The sequence below is a fragment of the Phoxinus phoxinus genome, assembly GCF_949152265.1.
Source record: "Phoxinus phoxinus genome assembly, chromosome: 7".
Classification (NCBI taxonomy): domain Eukaryota; kingdom Metazoa; phylum Chordata; class Actinopteri; order Cypriniformes; family Leuciscidae; genus Phoxinus; species Phoxinus phoxinus.
The window spans coordinates 19912857-19937063 of record NC_136882.1 but is presented as its reverse complement, the minus strand read 5'-3'; the positions used below and the strand labels follow the sequence as shown (position 1 = coordinate 19937063).

Here is a 24207-nt window from a genome sequence, read left to right as displayed (position 1 = left end):
TAAATAATTTATTACTAGTTAAATTACAGTTGTAGATATCTTGAACTGGAGTTTTGACTAGGCAAAACTTAATTAGAGATATCTTGAATTGGAACTCGTCCTAGTCAAAACTCATTTAAAGATATCTTCAATTTAATTGTAGATATCTCAGTCTGCTTTTTGACTGGGAGGATCTTTCTTTGGAGATATCTACATTCAGCTTTGTGACTAGGAAGAATGTCAGTGTAGATATCTTGAATGAACATTCTGACTAGTCGAAATTATTTTATAGATATCTTAATTGTGTACTCAAACCACCCCTTTGCTAAGCCCCGCCTTTTCTAACCATTTTGTCTTCGAGGAGCGCGCCAAAAAAAATCTCAGAACGGCCTGACCTGGTTTTCAGGTAATAAAATTACTGTAAAAGTAACTGTGTATGTTATAGTGTTGTCACGATACCAAAATGATGACTTTGATACGATACCAGACTAAAATACCTCGATACCAATACTGAATCGATACCATGGGAAAAAACTAAAACAGTAAAAGTAATTGAAAAATATGACAGAACTTACAATTCATTGTTTTATAAATTAATAAAAAAAAAAACTCTGTTCCTGCCCTGCTTTTTGACCATTCCTTCTCCTTTATAAAATAACTGATTACATGCCAGTGTCCTTACAAAGATGTTTGCAACATTGACATTATTATCAATCATTAAATCACATTTGCTAACCTTTCACAATTCTGAACAGGTTTGGGATGACCAAAATCTTATTTCATGAAACGAGTTATTTAATATTTTTTTTAAATGTAATTTTATAATTACAATATAGGCCTAGATATTTAATTTAATTTGATCTTTGCTATTAAAAATAAGCAAAAAAGCAAATTACAAACAAAATGACAAATACTATAAGAGACAAATAAAATAAACAGTGCTTAATTTCTTTCTACTGTAGCTGAACAAATAAAGTATTCACTCAATAAATTAAATATAGACTGATTCTTAATAAATGGATAAATTTATTCAGTCAAGCATTGGGTGATTGTCTATTGCTAGGGAGGAGCGGAGGAACTCTGGGCGGTGCTGAGGAAATGTAGTTCCACGTCACGCAACAGGGGATTCGACTAGGAGCAAGTGCAATTCAGATATCTTCAAATATAATTGTGACTAGTCGTAATCGAATTAGAGATATCTCTAATTACCTTTGCGGATAGACGACGCATCTTTTAAAAATAGCAATGACCCAGATAGCAAAAAATATCCACACGGCTTCTTTTTGCCGCCGGCCCTAAGCTGTCGGCTATAGGTGCGTCTCGCTGGCGGGGATACAACGTTTGCCGCCGAATACGTCACTCCCATTTTATGCGAGATGCCGCCGCCGAATAGCCGGCGGGCCGACTGCTTCATTTTCTCTGGCGGTTGCCTCCGTCTAATGGACCGCGGCCAGCTGGCGGCAAGCCGCTTTGAAATACAGATTTCTACTCTCAAATCGACCAGCCATGTTGCAAACGCATGTTGGGAGTTAGTGGAACTGACAGCATTTTAACTACTTTTCACATTTGAAGCGATTATAAAATCATAATAGCCTAAATTATAGCTTTTTTTTTTTTTTGCTCCAAAGCCATTAGGGTTTAAATCCTGACTCTTGATTCCATAAGGTAAGGTTTAGGAAATTACATTTAAATGACGTTGAAACTCTGAAGTGATTATATGTAAAATATATCAAATTATTTTATGCTCTTAGGTGAAAATTGTTTACATTTCTTTGATTTATGCACAATTGAGACATGCACCAATAAACCAAAAATAATTCATTTTGTAAAACTTAAGTTACTTACTTACTTGCAATAAATAACTTTCTGATTCTGATTAGGTTTAAAATAGATATTTCATTCATGGTATGAACAATTTAGCAGAATAAATTGATGAAGTTAGACTTTTTACCAATGCCTGACTAATCAGTGAACAGTGAAATACATCTGCAACATGGCCAAAGGTATGGCCTACTTGATATATTTGTATTCATTTGCAAGTGCAACCATGGTAATATCAAAACCCTGTTTTGACCTGAAGGAAGGAAAAACTCTAAATTCTCCTCTGGCTTCAGAGCTGCGCTGATAGTTTTGTGAAATAGCTCCTGGCCCCGCCCCGCCCCTACTGTCGATGACGCACTGGAGCCACTGAGGCTAGCTCCTCCCGAGCACATTCGCAGCAGGTCGCCGCTCGCACCAAAAAGCTGGATGCCAACCGCCGTAAAATTGGAAAGAAGAAGAAGAAGAAGAAGAAGAAGAAGAAGAAGAAGAAGAAGGTCGCCGCTCAATCGCGAGTTACTGTCAGTATTTACTACGTTACAGCCTGCAGTTTGCTAACTAGCAAAGTCATCGACTACCATCGTTTAAGTAAGTACATGTTTTCTTTTTGTGTAACGCAATAGCATGTTTACATTGTTTTTAGTTTATATATTTAAAATCTGTAACGTCATCTTTGTTCAGCCTTGTTTACGCAATGTTGCTAGTAACGTTACATGTAGAAATATAACTAGCTACAGTAACGTTAGGTGGCCAAAGCTTTAAAGTTGCATCTAAGTTTAACTTTTGGTGTTTTCTTATAAAAAATAACGATGTATAGGTAATTTAAATTATTTTGTTTGCCTGAACAATGCTGCTAGTCCAGTAACGTTAGCTAGAGGTGCTAGCAAGTGTTAGCTAGCACATGCTGTTTTTTAACTTTTGTTGAGGTTAAGCAATGTTGCTAGCCTAGTACACGTAGAAATTTTACTATTTTACATATAGAAAGACTAAGTTTAACTTCTGGTGTTTTCTAACAAAACAGAATGATGTATATAGGTGTTTTTAATTTATTTTTTTGTCCGAACAAATATGCGGCTAGTTCAGTTCACCGTGTAGCTACAGTGGCTAGCAAGTGTTGTGCTGTGTGTTACTGTACTGGATTTAAGGCTATTGTGATTTCTAATTCTGTACTTTTTATGTTTGAGGACAATTCTGTTTTCACTTTAATCACTAACGTACACTCAATGAATACATTTTATTTTTTAACAATTTCACTGTTCCACGTTTGGCTGATCAGTTTTGTCTCCCACAGCATAGCTACTGTATATTCCTAACGTTAACAATGCGGCTTTGTTCACATTTTCTTGCAGATACCTTGACCAGAGCATAACTGGTTATCTTCACCCATGAGACCTACTGTTGGACAATCGTTTTGGCTTTAAAGGTAAATGCTTCGTTAGTCACAATGTCTAGTTGCTGGGCCAAAAGGAGAAGGATTTTGCGCTAAACTAAGTGTTACATTTAGGGCCAATCCCAATTCTACCCCTTACCCCTTCACTTACCCCTTCCCCTCTGTTTTGCTCGTGCACGTGGAGGGGTAGGGCTGTCTCGATTCTCTTTTGGTTTGAGGGGAAGGGCTAGGGGGAAGGGCCAGATAGCCCTTCAAACGAAGATTTTTCGGGACCACACTTCAAACGAAGGGGTATGAGAAGTGTCACTGCATACACCGGCTACAGACGCAAAATGGCTGCCCGAGCAAAAAATTAGACCATAAATGTAAGAATTGTTGACTTTAATAAGTATTTTAACAACAAATAATGATTTGCTTTATGTTACATTCAATCTTGTGTTCATATTTACGGTCAGTTCCTTCAAAGAAACGTTTGTAAAAAAATCTCCTCTCCCCCGAACAAAGCACACAAGCTACTGGTGCGTTCAAGTCATCTCGTAAAGATCGTATTTATGAGTTGAACGCACATGAACGCCACACAATGTCGTATTTCACACAGTTTAACACAGTAAATAAATAAATAGGTCAAAATAGGACAAACATAGGTCTGTACCTCCAACGTGTTAATACAACACCACAGAAAACAAGTCCTGTGCATCTTGGAAGTTTGTGATAAACATCGGCGCATCTCCTGTGACGTAGGCGACGACGTATAATGACGTGTAACGGTGTAGTAGTGGTGTCCCATTTCTTAGGGGAATATTTTTCACCCCTATGCCTTGCCACTCTGTTTCAAGGGTCAAGGGGAAGGGGAAGGCGAAGGGTTAGGGGTAGACGAAGGGGAAAGGGGTAGAATTGGGATTGGGCCTTAAGTCCAATTCATTAAATGTATGCAATAACTTCGAACATATTTTTACGTCAATGATTATCAATAGGGGAAAGTAATCACTCCGTTATTGGTCCTTGGACTCCCCTGGCATCTTGTGTTCACCATGAAGTTTTCAGCTATGAAGGTATATTCTAGGCCTATGTCTTAATGGCCAGTGTTTTAACAGTATTGAAAATAGTGCCTTTTATTTTTTTATGTAGATTTCCAGAGACTCCGGACTGAAAACCGAGCCCTGAGGGAGGAGAACCAAGCTCTAAGGGAAAGCAATGCACGAGTAGGTGAGAACATCCACTCTTCTTAAATTTTACTTTTTTGTGTGTGATGTAGGTTCAAAACTATCATATGCCTTTAAATTTGTAGCTTCGGATGACAGTGGCTCACTTCAAGAGCAGGTGAAGCAAGTTGGGACAATGTTGAAGACGTTTGCTCGCACTGGGCAATCAGGTACAACTTGCAAACAACACCTGTAGTTGTTGGTTTAATTCCCACTGGGGCCACCTGTACATGTAGTAGACCTAGATAGTAATGTCATAGTTTAGTAGTTGAGGGACCAGGACTAACTATTTTATTCTATTATTCCGGGAACCCCTGTAGGTGCAGATCAGACCCTAATGCTGCGACGTCTTGGAGAGTTTGGCGATGTTGTGCCACATGGACCACAAAATGGACACTATGCTGCAACATTTCAGTGCCAATGTGTCTGTTGGAGAGTTATCTCTGCCAGGGGATCTGTTACTCCCCCTAGACACCCAGGAAAATTTGGCGTTGCTTGACGATAGTTTGAGGCAGGATAAAGAGCTCCAGGAACGATTTGTAAGTGTGCTGCTTTCGTTTATAACGCCGTAGGGTAATCTAAAAAGTCAAATTAAGATTGTACCCTGCATATTCTACAGTCTGAATCCACAGCCTGTCACATTTTATATTTAATTATGAGAAGCTTCAGAAAAATGTAATTTGTAACACTTTTTTGGATTTTCAGCTTCGGTTTTTGGCTATCTAATGTGGGAGGGACCTAAAGACAACAGTGTGGCGAATGCTTCAGAGTATATTCTCTAATCCGCTTTCCATTAATACAACCTGGACTGGTGTAGGGGATAAAGCATGTTTTAGAGACCTGTTCCTGAAGACCATTGTTCAAAGTAAGTTGAATATTTTTTTTTTATATTTAAGTAGATGTGTATGGCCTTATTCCATTTGAATGGCATGACACATCTGTATTTTCTACAGGGGCCATCCGGAAGAACCCGGCAACCCAGGATGCCACTGATGAGGCGGTCCAGGTTAATGTTACGCGTTACCTGAAAGGAGCATCTGACCGTGAAGGCGGAAAAAGGCGCCGCACAGCTGAGAGGGACCCACAGCCAACCCCTTAAACCTAGGCTGACTACTGACACCCCAGCATCACTGACAACTGTAACTCTTTCGTTGTCCTGCAGTCAGTAACATCAAGAAGCGCCAGACTACTCACCCAATCCACACTGTTCACTGTGGAACTAACTTTATTTTTTTATTTTTTTTATTCTCCCCCTGACCCTGCATTACCAAGGATCTCAATTACTTTAAATACTATTTGCTGCTTATTTCATTTGTTACCGTGCTTAACTATTCTATTGTTAAATATAGCTTGCAAATGCTTGTGCCTCAGGTCAGCATTGTAGTTATAATGGTCTTTTCTACTACTGTTTTTACCTTAGTATTTTTATATATACATTTTATACATGTATATATACACGTCAAGTTTTGTTTATCACAGATACTAGAGACAGATCTTATTGCAGCACAGTGTAAATCTTGTGCCCCAGGTCAGCAATGCCATTATAATGGTATATTCTAGTCCAGAGCTTTACTCTAAATTATTAGGCTACCACTTATCCTATTGTTAGAAATGGCTTGAAAATGTGATGTTATATCTTGATTTATTTGCTATCCTGCACTTTCTTTGGTACCAAATATCCTCATTACTTGTTATAATGTTTACTGTAATTCTTTTCATCTTAGAGCTGACCTCTTTACATTATTAACAATTATTGCAAGTGCTATAATTTACTGGCAAGGCTGTTTTTTTTTTTACCAACATTTATTTGGAAACCTGCATGTTTTTTATCGTGTCTATATATATATATATATAATTTTATTATTTATATTTAAGTGATCTTACAAATTTTGTTTCAATGACAGTTACTGTACTTTGAAATGTGGAAATAAAACGTCAAATGTAAATTTGTCTGGTTTGATCAATCATTATCCTTGTTAAAACTGCATGCTATAAATATAAAAAATATATATTCAATAAGCGGCGGCAGATCGCTCAAACAGCGCTTGCCTCCGACGGGCCGCGGAAGGGCCGCCTTCGGTATAACGGTGGCGGAACGGCGGTTGGCCTGCGGGCCGGCCGCGGAACGAAGGCGGTAGGAAGGCGGCTGCCGCTTTTAAAAAGCGGCTGCCGCCAGCGGTGCGCCCGCAAACGTGTTTGCGATTACGCCATTCTGACGCTTCTACTGCCTCCGGAGCACCGCCGGTGGTCCGCCGACTCATTGCTATCTGGGGACATCATTGCAGATATCTTAAATGGAGTTTTGACTAGTCAAATATATATTACAGATATCTCAAATCGGATTTCTTACTAGTGCAATTATAATTGCAGATATCTCTAATTGTCATTCTGACTAGGCGAATTATAATTATCACTCGTCAAAATACAATTGTTACTAGCTTTAAATATATTTATAGATAGTCAGGACAAAGGTTTAAATGCTAAAACGGCTTGCCATATACGCACACCCGAACATGACTGCACATATTTTTGAAATGATTGATAGGCTGCTTTCAATCGTAATGCAATAGAAATGAACAAAAAAAACCTAGTGCCTACCTACCTTATACAACACTGACGGTGGACTTGCGGTCAGGAGTAGAGCGACTGTGGACGAAAGTTTTTTTTTTTTTGAGCGGCTGGTGGCAAATTCTTTCTACGCGCACCATAGACACACACAATGACGTCACACTCTGCGCGTATGTTTTAAAAAATAATTTAACATATAAATAGTCCTAACACTTTTTAAATAGCCGACTTAAAATGTTTATTACAAGTAAATTACTAAATGCTTAATAAAATGCTTATAAATAATAAGCATGCTTATAAATGCTATAAATGCTTATAAAAGTAAATTAACAAACATTTGCGTTATATTTAAACTCGTGAACGCCCCCCATTAACACTTGAAAGCCCCCCTTTCAAAAATCTTGCTTCCAAGATTCCCCGTTGAGAACCACTACTTTATATGAACAATGACGTCAACACTGGAAGAAATACAGATTCTTGATATCAAGAATTAAATTTCAACCAATAAAAACTATCCCTTGATCTGTAATTGTATTTTCACTAATTAAATGTCACCATAGGCTACCAATCAAATTCAATTGATATCAAGAATTTGTTTCTTACTAGTTTCCAATTTCACATATTAGAAATACAATTCTTTTCTTACTATATGGATCTTTTTACCATTCTTTTTTATATCAGTAATTGCAAGTGCAAATGCCTATTCTTGATATCAACAATTGAATTGCTAGTAAAAATTGTCATTTTTAATATTGATAATTTGATTCTCACTACTAGTGACAAAGTTATTTTTTATTTTTTTATTTATTCGTTTATTCCAGGCAATAGCACAATATATATATATATATATATATATATATAAAGGGAGTGGGAAGAAGACAACTTATTTAATCCCACCCCAGCATCACCATTTGTAATTGATATTTAGGCTTCATATTTACTGTGCTCTCAGACTATTTACAAATAATATATCACGGTGGCGTTACCACAATAACAATTTAGTTTTTATGACAGCAGTTGTTACCAACAATGTAATAGGAGTACAATCCAAACCATGGTTAACAGACAATATCCAACGATGATAATAGACAATATACCAACAATGTTAATAGACAATATACCAACATACCAACAATGGTTCATTTCTGATTTCATGCATGTGATTGTTACTGGTAAGAAAGCCATGTTACATATCTGAAATTACTCTCTTAATTGACTGTTCGCAAAGACCCGCCCCCCTTAGTTACTGTCGCTATGTCCGACAAGCTACGCCGCTCTCACGCCACACCATGTTCTCACGCAGTGAAAAATACATCGTGGAGCAGAGAGGACACTGACAACACGCTGACAGACAGGACAGACCGGGTTACTTTTCGGTTACTTTTGCTATTTTTTGGTTACGTTTTGTGGCTCTTTAATGTGCCTGACAGATCGCTGAAGAGCATCAGTTAAAGCTGCTCGTGAACCGATCAACTCTTCCGTCTAGTTTATTTATAGCATCAAATAAACATGAAAGAACATAAGAAGGAATGTTGTTTTAACAGCGGAAAAGCATCAGTACACTCCGTCTACTAACTCTCCTGACTGCTTTGTCGGACAAAATGGCGGATGGCAAAGTATGATTGGTCAGATCACCGGTCAATCAAGCTCCCTGCGAAGGGTCAATTGTTGATAGTAGAAATAGAATCCTCCTCATAAGCATTTATCAAATGCTATAAATGTATTTATTTATAACACAACACTTGATCCTTTAATACTAACACCTTCTCTTCTTTTCTATATCTATAAAAAATTATGTTTTTACATGTACTGCGCTAGACTAAACTGGGAAGGGTCATAGAACAGCTGCTTCTGTTGTTCTCCTCATTTGTAAGTCACTTTGGATAAAAGCATCTGCTAAATGATTCAATGTAAATGAAAAACTTAAAGTAATTAAGTCTTCTGGTAGAAGGAATAAGTCATGTCAAGTTTGCAAATCTTGGTTTATTACTTATGAAAATTAAATGGTGAAATATTACCTCTACGTGAAGGTCAGTAGAATGTGTCTCTAGCTTCCTGAAAACATCAAACACTTCTTACAACGGATTTTATACAACTTGTTTAATCATTTATATTTTCTAAAACACAAAATCACAAATGTATCCCTTGTTTAACACAACCGATTTAAAGGGGTCATGACATGTTTTTTTTTTTTTTTATTATTATTATTATTACTGTCATGTTCCCTTAGGTGGAATTATAGTATTACTATAATTTTTTTTACAAAAACTTTTAAAATGTAGTGATTTATGACCTTTTCCCACCCTGTTTCTCATCCTCTGATTCAAACAGTCTGTTTTGGGGGTGTTTCCCCTTTAAGAGTTCAGTGTTAACGCCCACTGTTATGATTGGCTAACGTCAGTGCCTATGCATCATTTATTAACGCCCCCAGCCAGAACATTTGCGGATTCGGCGTATTTAAAAAGTAGTTTAAAGTTTTTGTAAGAGCCATTATGCTCTATTTAAATGTCTGTTGTAGTTCCACTGGGGGACACTGGGTGGAGTGTGCATTTACTTGGTATATAGGTAACCAGAGAGCAAGAGAGGCCAGGTGTAATGAATGAGGGAAGCAGACAATTTTTGACCGTGTCAAGATCATGTAAGGACATGCAAACTGGTGTATTACAATGTGTTGGAGCATCAGAACTGAGGCAAATAAAATAGATAAATGCAGTACTGGACTGGAAGCGTCTTGTTTGGAGTCACGCGTCAGATAGCCCTACAAGCACCTCTAGGCGACAAGATGGTAAATGTCGCTACAGTTTTAAATACATTACTTACAGTTTGCGTCGTCGTTGTTGAGCCCAGAATAGTCGGCACGGACTTATCTTTGAGCAACAGTTTTCTGGCAAAGGCAGCATAATTTTGGGATTTGTTCTCAAAACAGTCATCCTTCAAATGTATAGAACAAACGCTTAAACTAACACTGCCGTGACTGAGACGTCCGCAAAAAATAAAGTGCATCCATTTTTCCCTGACGTCTGGATCTTTCGCAGCGTATTCAAAGATGTTGTTTGTCCACAGCCAGGAACAGCACATCTGCAGCATCGTTATTTCCCTGTACACAGACCCACTCGCTGTCCGTCGACTGAAGACTTGTGAGGCGCGCAGCGCGCGGGCGCGACAACGATACGAAATGAGCGTAGTTGCCTTGCGCTTAAAGCGTAGTTGTCTTTTGCCGGAGGCGGTCATATGCAAACGCTGGTACGTCACTTCGTACCGTGACGTCACTTCTTACCATGGATCCAGAACGAGCTGTATTTAGAGCTTGATTAAATAAATGATTCGTTTATAATGGGGAGGAAGTCTTAAGCTATGAAACTTGCAGGACGTTTTAATGGTACAAAGACCTCTTATATACCAAAAGATCAAGGCAAATTTGGTTTCTCATGTCATGACCCCTTTAAAATACATCCCACCCCAATTGGAAAAAATATCCTATCCCCCTAATTATTCTATATTTATTTCAGAGCCCTTTGGAGGCTGGGCACTCTGAAAGGGACACTAATCAGGGAAGCACTTCCAGCTCTAGGGCCGATCTTACAGGGAGGCCTTGTGAGAGTCCTTCGACCTTCCGACCAGACTTAGGGAGCCAAGAATTCATACAGAACGATCCTCAGATAGATTCTGGAACACTATACTCAAACCTGATAAGTATTGACCAGGCTCTGGGCTAAGTTTGCCTGTGCAATGCTAAGCATCCAACTCGTCGGGGATCCGCCTTCAAGGAGGCCTGTCATGGCCTAACTACTTGATAGCGGGACTGTTAGCAGAGCAAGTTTTGACTGACTTCTGTGTCAGGTGCTATCACAGACATCTCTGTGGGTCTGGTTATACTTATTTCACATTGCCAACAGGCAGTGTACTCGGCAAAAGTGCTATTGACCCTTTAAAGCAAGGGGAGTACAATCTTATGCTACCGGATTATCGAGGAGGCCTACTGTAAGGCCTACAGCTTCGACTTTCACGGACGTCAGCCCGGGCATTGCTTTGTTCCCTAAACAGAGTCTCTAACACTATTTGCCTCACTAGTGGAGGCACCTGATAGGGAGGACTGCAGATAGTAACAGTAAGCACTCACAGACCAGATAATAGAGACGGGCATCCTGGAGAGTAGAACTCAGCATAGCGCTTACTAACCCTTGCAAACGAGGGAAGTGACTCTACTCGATCCTGGATCTACACAGTGCTTCAGAGCCCTGTGGAGGCTGGGCACTCTTAATGGACCCTAATAAGGGGAGAGCCTCCAGCTCTAAGATTTACATTGCCAACAGGCAGTGTACTCGGCCAAAGTGCTATCGACCCTTTAAAGCAAGGGGAGTACAATCTTACGCTTCCGGACTATCGGGGAGGCCTACTGTAAGGCCTACATCTTCGAATGTCACGGGCATCAGCCCAGGCAGTGCTTCGGCTCTAAGGGAGCATACTCAACCATCCCAAGAGGGAGGGAGTAACTTATCTGTCTCTACCTGAGCCTGGGTGGTGAAGGGTGATATCATATTACGAGCTATGGGTAGCAAAGTACTCTAAATAGAGGCCCTATCAAGGGGACTAACTGAATAACTATCAGCATGACCCTGAGGAATGTATCAGGGTCGAGGCCTATTATCTTGTATTTTTACAAGACATATCTTAAATTCTCTACTAAACCCAAGGAAATTGAGGCCACAATAAGCGGCCTACAACATTCAACCTTATGACTTGAATGATTTTATTCAAGGGGCTCAGCAGAAAAAAATCATAGTTGGATAAACTAGCTACAATACTCAGCTCTAAAGGGCGGAGGCCTGAGCATACTGCTTCTTAATTTCAGCATCCTATGAAAACCATATTTAACACCCCCTTAATACTTCCTAACAGGGAACCGTGGCCTATCATTCAACCTTACCAAAAACTCACGTAAACAGAGAAGACCTACAGAGCTCAACCTGCTGCCCACAGAGTGATGGCCTAAACGACATTCACAAAAATGGAGGACTATCACCATAAGAGCACGAAAGAGCGCACTTACTACCAAACCCGACGGCAGACCTACAGGAGGGTTCCAAATTGAAGGAATAACTCATAATAGGTTCAGCCTCAGTTTGATGCAAGAAGCGCTTGGGGTGAAAGATTGAAATGCTTCAAATCTGTCAGCAGACACATACCCATATTTGTGCATCCCCTCAACATCAGCATAGTTCCCTGATGGCGATAAATGCGCGTTGAATATGGATTCTTCCATGCCTTTCCAATCTCATTGTGTAGATCCATCAGGAATGGAAGGATCACTAGAGCTGGAACTTTATGGCTGGAAAGAAACCCTTCGTGAAATCTGTCATGAGCGGTCTCTTCCCTCACATGCTCCAACGACAGCTTCTTTTTAGAAGCCTCGTTGAAGCGCGTTCCATAACACTCAACAGCTTAACATACACGGTGCAGTGTGGCTGTGAGGGTTTGGGTTGTATATCCTCTTCACCCTCATCAGTAGGGATGGGAATCGAGAACCGATTCTTCTTCAGAACCGGTGCCCAGTGAATCAATTCCTTGGAACCGTTAGCATGCCTGCTTATCGATTCCGCGTATCGGTTCCGCACGTTGCAAATGTGTCATGACGTCACACACGCGCTGCGTTGTTTTGATTCAGAACGCACGCGGCAAACATGGCAGAGGCAGAAGTTCGACGCAGAAGTATAATGAGGCCTTTAACGGGATGCCACGTTGCTTTCCGACCAGCGTGCTGTCTCACACACATTTACTCGCACACATACATACGCACTCACTCACTCTCATGCGCGCCCGCACACACACACACTTGCGCACACACACTCTCTCGCGCTCACTCACTCACACAAACATGCTCACTCACACACACGCGCGCGCACATACACACTCAAGCCTTGTTTATACTCAACGCGTCCGCACGAGCGCGAAGGTGCGCGCGGCAAAAATTACGTCGTTGCGGTGTGGGCGGTCGCGCGCGTTGGGTGCGCAAAGCGGCGCAAAGGCCCATTTCGCCTGGCGGTGTGCACAGCAGATTTTGTAACAGCGCGCGCGCGGCTCCGCATCCGAAGATGAACGACTTCGAGCCGAATCTGGCCGAGCACGACCTTCTCATCACACCAGCACCCAGTTTGCGCGTCTAAATTAGTTGCTTACATTTAAAAAAATGAGCATACAATAGCATAAAAAGCCTTTTTAATGAACATAAAGGTCCATGGTTAATACAAATGTACACGAAAGTTAATGAAATGTTTAGTGAAATTAGAAAATATTTAAGAGATCGTTAATGTATTTGTATACGTACATGTATTCCCATATAGGCTAGCCTACATATTTTGTTCTAATGTCACAAGTAATAATCTCAGGGTTTACTGGGTTTTACACGATTATTTTTGTATTGGTGGTGGTAACTAAAATAAACATTGTCACGTGTTTATATTTCTTCTTCTCACCGATTCCTGATGGTTTAGAGAGGACAATTACTGGAGTCGCCCCCTGTAGTTTCAAAGAATAGTACAACGGCTAGCGCGTCAAGTATAAACGCCTCGACCGTTTGGAGAGGTGCGCGCGCAGTCAGCGGAGACTCGCGCTAGTGCGGACCAGGGGGGCAGTGTTCCGAAAGATATTGAAGCCGACCTGGGCGCCGCCATTGGCTAGCGGACCCCCACCTGCTGTTAGCATTCCATTGACTCCCATTCATTTTGGCGTCACTTTGACAGCGAATAACTTTACATCTGAGGCGTTTAAAGACACCGTTTGTCCATTGTTTATTTCTAAAGAAACACGAAAATGTATAAAAGGCTCTATTACCTTGTATCTTACGTTATGGCCCCGTAGAAGCAGTTTTTGTTAAAACAGGCTAACGATTGCGTCATACCCGCGCGACTCTGTCGCACAAGTCGAAAAATTACCGTATGGACAGGCAGAGAAGCTCGCAAGCAATCGGGAGGACGTGGAGGCATAAAGTCAAGGGAGACGCCCACAGAGAGTGATAAAGTTGCTCCCGTTGCTAGCTCATGGACAGCAAATACCCACGCTCTCCGTCTCTGCGAGATTCGGAAGGGAATGATTCAGATTTCTCTCGGCACAGCTACTAGAAGACCTACAGGTTGCTCACGTCACATCTACGTCGTCAAGCTCAGTTTGAGCCTGCGCAGTTCGCCTTGCGATCAGGAAGTAAGTGCTTCTAATTGACTTCACTGCTCTCCGTTGAAACCTATGGGGTCGCTGTGTCCAGTTTATATACTGTCTATGGTGCGGACGCGTCAAGTATAAACAAGGCTTCACTCACTAGCGCTCACAGACTATCTCGCGCTCACGCACACACTCACTCACTAGCACTCACTATCTCGCGCTCACGCACACACTCTCGCTCACTCACTAGCGCACACATACACTCTCTCGCGCTCACACACGCACTCTCTCACGCTCACTTACTCACACTCAAACGCACACATGCTCACTCACACACACACTCACTTTGAGAAGTAGCTCACCTATACTTTTAGGTTTGTTCTGAGGTTGCTACACATAATTTGTGTATGTGCTCTGTGCTGTGTCTTCTGATCAGATATTAAAGCGAGTTAATACAAACAAACAAATTTGTACTTATTCCCTCACCCAATGAGAATCGATAAGAGAATCGATAAGGAATCGGATCGATAAGCAATATCGATAATGGAATCGGAATCGTTAAATCCTTATCAATTCCCATCCTACTCATCAGCCATCTCCTTATCTTTTGGGCTGCAAATTGACTAATTATATATTGCTGGCAAAAAAAATATAACTTTGTCAGAATAAAGAGGTGCCTGTACGGAGAGTATACACACTCTACATACCCTGATTCGAATTCAACAGCACTTCAATATGTTATTTCTACATCATGTATATCACTAATCAAAATATGTTAATAAAAAATCCTGTGTTTAAACAGAATTAACTGTGATGAGATGAATAAGCAAAAGGGTCATTTACATAGAACACATTGTTACTTTTAAAAACGTGGCATACAGTGCAGTGCAATGGGAAAACTCTTGAGGCACACTTTTAAAAGTTGAACTCGCCACTCATACCTAAGACACTTAATAAGCAGTGAGCTGTTGCGTAATGGTCAGACATGTCTGTATAACACATATAAAAACTGTTTAAAAGCAGCAAATGAAAGACAAAAAAACAAACAAAAAAATTATGTGTTTGGCAATTATATAGCCTGCTGTTGAACAGTAACTGCTCTTGTCAGTAGGTAGGAATTTAATTAAACGGGTTCAAACCGTCATTGATTCAAAGGTCTGATGAGGTAATACAACTTTTCAGTGAAATATTAAGTTTAATTAGGATGACAAAATGTAAAAAAAATAGCTGCTGTGACGTAGTCCCCTATGATTAGGCTACATTTTCCCTTTTGCGTATCATTGAGGAAAATCCTAAGGGCACCCCTGTACATGACTACTTTTGAATTCTCAACCAAGAAAGATGATTTTTGCAATCCATTCAGCTATTATGGTAAAAGGTCTGCCTTTTAAAACTAATACAACATCATTGGCATCAGAAAGGTCCCTAATGGATCTAAGGTTTATTCACTTTAAATTGTTCTTCTATTGCAAAAACTGAGAGCTTTTCACTATGCCAAAGAGCAATGGTGAGGCTTAAGGCAAGAAGTTTGAACCCAAGTGCTAGATATAATGTATTTGAATTTGAGTCAAAAAACAAACCATTACCCAAATGATGGAGGTAGACCGAACAATAATTCATAAAATCAAAAGAGAATTACACACAGCAGCTAATAACAGAACAGACAGAATAAGAACTTCAAATGAAAACTACAAATTGAATCCAGAAGGAACATAAAAAATAAAAATAAATAAAAATAAAGTTTTTAAAAAAAAAATTTGAAAAAAAAAACATTTTTTTAGAAACTCAAGAAATGCTAGATTCCTGAAAATGAAAGGACTAAGATCTACATACCAAGCTTTAGCTGGAATGGCCTCCATTCCAACTTGCACAGTCAGGAATTGACTTACAATAGGTGCTGTGTAGTCTTTAGTCTTGGTCTAGTATAAAGGTACGGGTGACAGCAGTCAGTCAACAACCAGAATCAGTTTCAGCTTCTCCTTTGTGGAACTACTGAGGATCAGACAGCACAACCATGAAGGTAAACTTTATTACAGCTCCCAATCCATACAATTTAACTCAAATTACTTTAATGTGGTATTTTCCTCCCTTAACACCACTAAGAGATTAACTATATGAATTTCAGGTCACCTTTTATGAGGAAAGAAATTTCCAGGGTCGCTCATACGATTGTACTGGCGACAGTGGTGACTTCTCCTCCTATGTGAGCCACTGCCACTCTTGTAGAGTGCACAGCGGATGCTGGATGATGTATGATCATCCCAACTACATGGGAAATCAGTATTTCTTCAGAAGGGGCGAGTACTCTGATTGCATGTCCATGTTTGGAATGAGCAGCTGCATCAGGTCCTGCCGTATGATCTCTATGGTGAGCCCCATGAACCTCTCGACGTATTTATTAACTGACATTAGACAACAGTCCTAAATTTATTTTGAAATCAGAATGGTAAACTGTGTGAGATAGACCTAGATTGTTGTTGAAGTTAGACTTATGACTACATGTGATAATGGCTCTTTCTAATTAATTGATATAACTGACTTCTCATCCACAACAGCACAGAGGATCCTACAGAATGAGGATCTACGAAAGGGAGAACTTCATGGGTCAGATGTACGAGATGATGGATGACTGTGACAACCTCATGGACCGTTACCACATGTCTCACTGCCAGTCCTGTCATGTGATGGACGGCCACTGGCTCATGTATGAGCAGCCCCACTACAGAGGCAAGATGTCCTACTTCAGGCCTGGAGAGTACAGGAACTTCAGCAATATGGATGGCATGAGATTCATGAGCATGAGGCGTATCATGGATTCCTGGTACTAGTGTTCAAATGTTTCAATAAAATGATAAATCTACAACATAAAACTGTCTGAATAATCATTATTGCCAATATTTACATGTGTAATGTGTAAAAAACGTATTGCACACAAGTTTTATTAACTAAATCACAAACATAAATCAAGCGTAGCATTAGTTCTGGCAGGTCACGTTAGTCAAGCTCGCATCAGCTGACTATCAGCTGATCCACATCTACCTATAGGAATACGACGCCTATCACCGTATACATATATAAGCTCCTTCAATATTATCAGCAGCTATCGCGTTTCTCAGGACGAATTACCCACCACCATCCCCAGTCCCTCCTCTCGACAGTCAGGATTTGAGTACTTGAGTACTGTACTTAAGTATACTTTTTGAGTAGGCCTATCTGTACTTTACTTGAGTATTATTTTTTCTGGAAACTTTTACTTTAACTTAACTACATTTTAAAGACAAATATCGTACTTTTTACTCCACTACATTTCTGTCAAGGTCCTTGAGTAGAAAGTAGTAACGTCAGGGATTATTTGGGTTGCATTTTGGTTGGAAATGAAAGTCTGGTTAACGTCAGAACTCGAGTGATGTTGGTTTCTGACGTCAACCGATTTTCAACCACGATACAACGTCTGTCCAACGTTGGAGATTAACGTCAATCTGACATTGGATTCTGACATCAACATGATTTTAATTTTCAACGTTGGGTTTGGTCTTCTAAATGCGAATTTTGTCATTGTTTTGGAGCACACTAGCTTATAGATAACAAGGCTAACATAATTATACTAAAAGCCAAAAAACTGGGAACAGCCATTTGGATGTCCGAAACCATTGTGGACGCTATTGAGTGACTTATTCAATCCCACGACTGGAACTGTGTTATAGAAATAAATGTGATATTGATATGAGGGTAGACCGGCATAGATTCAGGGGCATATGGTACTGTAAATTGGTTATTACATGCAACAATAATAAAACAATGCATTGACATTTACTTTTACTTTTATACTTAAGTACTTTTAAAAATGAGTACTTCTGTACTTTTACTTAAGTAAAAATCGGTCTTTACAACTTTTACTTGTAACGGAGTAATATTTGACCAGTAGTATCTGTACTTTTACTCAAGTAAGGAAATTGTGGGTCGGTGAGGACACGCAGAGCAAACAGGAGAAAGTCGTAAGAGTGGAGTTGCGAGTGAATTCTTCTGCATTGAATGAAGACATTGTGTCACACTCCTGATGTTGTCCTTTGATTCTGTTCTGGTTGAGAAAGTCCTCTCTCTCCTGAATGAGCACATGACTTGTTGTGGACAAAAGCCTGCTGCCCTGGGGCCTAGTGTGGCCACGCAGGACAGCTATGCAAATGTACCTAGAAGGCCAAGCGAGGGAAGGGCTTGTGTAGAGGCCATTTAAAGTCTGAGAAAGGTCCCACCTCTCAGGGTTGGCTCGACCAAGTAGAAAGATATAAGATATATAAGATATATCAAACACACTGCATTCTATAAAAAAAAAATGTGATGTACACTAAAGCGTCTAATCAATCACAAAAAAATAAAATGAAATACTAACAAATAAAACATAATTTTGGCTCATGAGACTAGAAAAGGATTTTTTTTTTTCTCATTTACAGCTCATTTAAAGTGGATTCTTTCTCATTTACAATTAATGAGGAAGGCTAAAATTGTTTCAATACATAGTTTTGTTGTTGTTGTTGTTGTTGTTCTTGATGAAAAATGCTACTCAAAAACCTTCCTCATAGAGGAATTGCAAAGTCTAGAGTACAGTTCCAGCTGTTGGATTTGTAGGGCCCAAGCATTGTTGGGGAGTAAGTAACTGTTATTTAATTACAAAATAAATGTAACTGTAATCGGGTACAGTAAAAGAAAAAAAGTAATTAAATTAAATTAAATTAAATGTAGTTAAAACAAAGTTACTTATGAAAATGTTAACAATTACAAATGGTGTTACATCTGAATATTTTCTGTAAAAAGCTAGGAAAAGTTGAATAATATTAATTTGTTGCCTTGATTTTTTGAGGTGCACGATGCCTCCTGCCATTTAAAGGCAGTTTAGTAAAGCAATGCTATTTTGATGCTTTTGATTGGTTATCTGGTTTGAGTTTGCAGCACACCACGTCTGCCAGCATCAATCCACATTGAAAGCTTTAGGCTACAATCTGTCTAAGAGTTGCCACCATGGTGAGTGATAAAAATGTATTCACTTGACAAAAACCCAGTAGAATTTTCCCATAGGCTTTTGGATTATCGCTAAAAACAAGCTCATTGATCAACACAAGCTTATGATACTTGCACGTTTTGTCCATCAAGATAATTATTCAATTGAATTCTATTTACATAAAAAAATGTCAGCGCTTTTCACAATACTTGTTTCAAGGCAGCTTTACAAAATGAACAGATTAACACAACTTTAATAAATTTTGAAGCCTAAATGCAGTCGCCAGAAGTAAAAAGCTAAAGGTAGTCTATAAACGAACTACACCACAGTCCCACAAAATCAACGTCACCATCACTAAGCTACCAACAACTCTGTAATAAAGTCCCTTGTTTGTGAGTGTGAGAAGGAAGGAGACCGGGGTCGGCTGACTGAGGATCGTGGGTATTTTATTAAATAAACTCAAATCACAATCGTGCCACATGCACATCAAACTCAATACTCAATACTCAATACTCATTCAACTATTCGAATTACTCGGCAGCATTCGTCTTTCTCAACCAGAGTTCTCGTCCCACGGCGGGTCCCACGGCGGGTCCCACGGCGGGTCCCACGGCGGGTCCCACGGCGGGTCCCACGGCGGGTCCCACGGCGGGTCCCACGGCGGGTCCCACGGCGGGTCCCACGGGTCCAGTCCTCTCTCTCTGTTGCATGTTCCAGTCTGGCTTAAATACGGTCTCCCCAAGCCAATTACTGCAACGAGACACAGTCATTTTGCACTTGACCCACTTACCGCCGCTCGTTTCTCCACTCTCTCTCCCGTCGCAGACCTCGCTAGACCACGCCTCCACCGCCACAAACTCTTTCAATTTTAATTTTTTTTAAATCCCAGAACGATTGAGTTAAAATGGTTTGTAAGAGCACAATTATAACCTTAACGATGCTGTAAAAGTGGACTGAGCTTACATTTTCTTAGAACTCTTTGCAGCACATAGGGAAAGTCATTTTCACTGCATACAAGGGTATTTCATGCTTTTAAGAGCCATCCAAAGAAAACATGTACTATAATGCAAATTGACTAATTATATATTGCTGGCAAAACTCGTATTTTGTCAGAATAGAGAGGTATACACACTCTGCATACCCTGACTTCAACAGCATTTCAATATGTTATTTCTACATCATGTATATCACTAATCATACTGTATATGTTAATAAAAAATCCTGTGTTTAACACAAGAACTACCAAGGCAGTCATTTTGACTGTTTTAAAATTTTGCAATATAATAACTTTGTTGAAATAAAACCCATGTAACTATAGGACACTGACTTTTCCTAAATGTGTCTATATTTTATTCTATCATTGTTATTTTAATTACAAGACACAAAAGAGTTTTGAGTAATTCCTTGAATGGCCATAACAGTCATACTGACCGTATGCATTACAGACCGTGTATCATTTGCTCCTTTTTGCCAATTGCGGAGAAACTGACTGCAAGAAAAACAAAACAAAGGACACTTGTGACAAATGTCATAAGGTTGTGTGTGGGAGCTGCATATGGAAGGTAGATTACCTGTGTTGACTAAGTAACTGATCCACAAGCGTCAGTGAGATTGATGCATTCTGTTTTCCCCCAAAACAACCCAAGTTTGCCCGCTTACTTATACTACTTACTTACTAATACTTTCATTATGATTTAACAGCATGATATTTTCATTGTAATTTTACAGCATGATATTTTTGCTCACTAAAACAAATATTGGTTACAAAATCAGTTTGTTTTCTCCCAGTTTATTATATTTTCATATTATTTTCCCCATGTTTTGGCCAGTTTTGGGTATATACGTTTCATTTGCCCATAAAGGTTTTACCTATGCATTGAAATGCATATTGGCGATGTTTTTGTAAGTTATTGTATTCTAATATCAAAGGATGAATACATTTGTTTTAATTTTACAAAGAAAATAATAGAACATTTATAAATTTCGACTTTGTATCTGTAATTACAATAGCTGTTCTGTGGTTGTCGATTAACTAATATATTTTTACATACATTAGAATTAAAATGTAGTGTTCTGATGTTTATTATTACCTATCCTAACATTACAGATCCATTTATTCTTAGATTTGATATAGCTTATTGAAATGATATGCAAATAATGTATGAGCGGTCAGAATGGCTATGGCCATTATATATATATGAGGTGTCTGGCATTTATATAGCCTGCTGTTGAACAGTAACTGCTCTTGCCAGTAGGTAGGAATTTTATTCAACAGGTTCAAGAAACCTTCATTGATTCAAAGGCCTGATGAGGTAATAAAACTATTCAGAGAAATATTACGTTCAATTAGGATGACAAAATATATACAAATAGCTGCTGTGACGTAGTCCCCTATGATTAGGCTACATTTTCCCTTTTGCGTACCATTGAGGAAAATCCTAAGGGCACCCCTGTACATATACTTTTGAATTCTCAACCAAGAAAGATGATTTTTGCAATCCATTCAGCTACAACTTTGAGTCATTTAAATTTTGTTTGATGATATTGATCTCCAATTGTTTAATAAACTGTGATTTAAATTCAACATTCAACACTCAAGCACCTTGAGCATTAATATACTTAAGAAACTTCATAATGATTAAGAACAATCGGTAGAAAAAACAGATAATGGTAAAATGTCTTTTATAACTATTACAACATCATTGACATCAGAAAGGTCCCTAATGGATCTAAGGTTTATTCACTTTAAACTGTTATTCTATTGCAAATACTGAGAACTTTTCACTATGCAAAAACGAGCAATGGTGGGGCTTAAGGCAAGACGTTTAAACCCAAGTGCTAGATATAATGTGCTTTGAATTTGAAATTTGAGCCAAAAAACAAACCATTAGCCGAATGGTGGAGGTAGACCGAACAATAATACATAAAGACAAAAGAGAAATGAGGATTACACACAACAGCTAATAACTTTTAAAAAAAAAACATCTAGACCATTAAGTTGTGAACCTAGAACAGACAGAGTAAGTTATGAAGTTCATAACAAAAACTTCAAATGGAATCCAGAAGGTACATAATAAAATCACACGAATGTTCTCAAAGGAATTTCTCTCAAATTACAGTTGGACTAGAAATGGATCCATCATGGTCCAAGTCTTGTGTATTAGAATGAAAAAAAAAATTAAGGAGGAATATAAAACAAGACAAAACAATGGAACCTCCTCGTTTAAATATGTGCTTAGTGTTCCGCATTTAAATTTTTGTCATTTTATCAAATTAGAAACTTTTAGAAAAAAAATTGAAATTTAGAAACTCAAGAAATGCTAGATTCCTGAAAATGGAAGGACTAAGATCTCATACCAAGCTTTAGCTAGAATGGCCTCCATTCCAACTTGCACAGTCAGGAATTGACTAACAATAGGTGCTGTGTAGTCTTTAGTCTTGGTCTAGTATAAAGGTACGGGTGACAGCAGTCGGTCAACAACCAGAATCAGCTTCAGCTTCTCCTTTGTGGAAATACTGAGGATCAGACAGCGCAACCATGAAGGTAAACTTTATTACAGCTCCCAATCCATACAATTTAACTCAAATTACTTTAATGTGGTATTTTCCTCCCTTAAAACCACTAAGAGATTAACTATATGAATTTCAGGTCACCTTTTATGAGGAAAGAAATTTCCAGGGTCGCTCATACGATTGTACTGGCGACAGTGGTGACTTCTCCTCCTATGTGAGCCACTGCCACTCTTGTAGAGTGCACAGCGGATGCTGGATGATGTATGATCATCCCAACTACATGGGAAATCAGTATTTCTTCAGAAGGGGCGAGTACTCTGATTGCATGTCCATGTTTGGAATGAGCAGCTGCATCAGGTCCTGCCGTATGATCTCTATGGTGAGCCCCATGAACCTCTCGACGTATTTATTAACTGACATTAGACAACAGTCCTAAATTTATTTCGAAATCAGAATGGTAAACTGTGTGAGATAGACCTAGATTGTTGTTGAAGTTAGACTTATGACTACATGTGATAATGGTTCTTCCTAATTAATTTATATAATTGAGTTCTCATCCACAACAGCACAGAGGATCCTACAGAATGAGGATCTACGAGAGGGAGAACTTCATGGGTCAGATGTACGAGATGATGGATGACTGTGACAACCTCATGGATCGTTACCACATGTCTCACTGCCAGTCCTGTCATGTGATGGACGGCCACTGGCTCATGTATGAGCAGCCCCACTACAGAGGCAAGATGTCCTACTTCAGGCCTGGAGAGTACAGGAACTTCAGCAATATGGATGGCATGAGATTCATGAGCATGAGGCGTATCATGGACTCCTGGTACTAGTGTTCAAATGTTTCAATAAAATTATAACTCTACAACAAAAAACTGTCTGAATAATCATTATTGCCAATATATACATGTGTAAATCACCAAAAAACACACACACCTCATGAGTTAGAAAGGCTCAGAGCCATAGCCTTGAGTGCAGTTCTCTAACATCAACAGTGACCTGTCCTGGTTTGTTGTCTTTTCCTGCTCCTTTTCCCTTTCTCCTCCATCATTCATATTATAAATATAACAGGAATGAGCCACAAATTGATCCAGACCCAAATGTACAGCAACTGTTTAAGGCCAATACCCAACATTGCATGGGATATAAATCTAGACCGAGCTCTGAGGTTTGGGCTTGATAAGTGACATTGTCCTGACTAAATCTTATCTTAATAAATTGTTAATTTGTCATATTATTTATATCCATTCCGCATTTCCTCTGCACCTTCTTGCTTCTGAACAACTTTGGTACAGCAGGGGGAAAAACAAAGCATGTTCCCTTTCGAGTGGTCTCCCGTATTGCGTAAGGCTAGCTTACGCTATGGGAAAACTCAGTTTCTCGAGAATATTAAAGCTGTTTTTTTTTAAACGCAGTGTAGCTGCACAGCAGACACAGATGAGCATGAGCGCGGTCATTGGCTATGCTGCGGCACTTCGCGCCCTGACACGTCAGAGCCCGCCAGAATGGGCGTGGTCTACGACCATCGGTGGAGACCATCACATCCTCTGCATTTCCTGTCTGGGCCGTGACCATGCGGAAGC

General features: G+C 39.4%; 2 protein-coding genes and 1 long non-coding RNA gene across 4 annotated transcripts; all 3 read left to right on the top strand.

Moving 5' to 3' along the window:
• Positions 1–2251: 2251 nt before the first annotated feature.
• Positions 2252–6202, top strand: LOC307001788. Of its 2 annotated transcripts, none has more exons than XR_013798324.1 (7): positions 2252–2385; positions 3147–3220; positions 4162–4389; positions 4476–4559; positions 4710–4928; positions 5095–5254; positions 5343–6202. It is a non-coding gene; the product is annotated as an uncharacterized lncRNA (long non-coding RNA). The 2 variants fall into 2 exon arrangements; XR_013798325.1 differs by having other exon boundaries at positions 4162–4393.
• Positions 6203–16046: 9844 nt separating this feature from the next.
• LOC307001787 (gamma-crystallin M2-like) lies at positions 16047–16940 on the top strand (the record flags this gene model as incomplete). The annotated part of the gene is made up of 3 exons (XM_079618709.1): positions 16047–16132; positions 16238–16480; positions 16668–16940. Exons 1-3 carry the CDS (start codon positions 16127–16129, stop codon positions 16938–16940), a joined length of 522 nt encoding a protein of 173 aa, XP_079474835.1. The 5' UTR covers positions 16047–16126.
• A 5549-nt stretch (positions 16941–22489) lies between these two features.
• Positions 22490–23457, top strand: LOC307001786 (gamma-crystallin M2-like; the record flags this gene model as incomplete). Its single annotated transcript, XM_079618708.1, has 3 exons — positions 22490–22649; positions 22755–22997; positions 23185–23457. The coding sequence occupies exons 1-3, from the start codon at positions 22644–22646 to the stop codon at positions 23455–23457; spliced, it is 522 nt and encodes a 173-aa protein (XP_079474834.1). The 5' UTR covers positions 22490–22643.
• Positions 23458–24207: the final 750 nt, after the last annotated feature.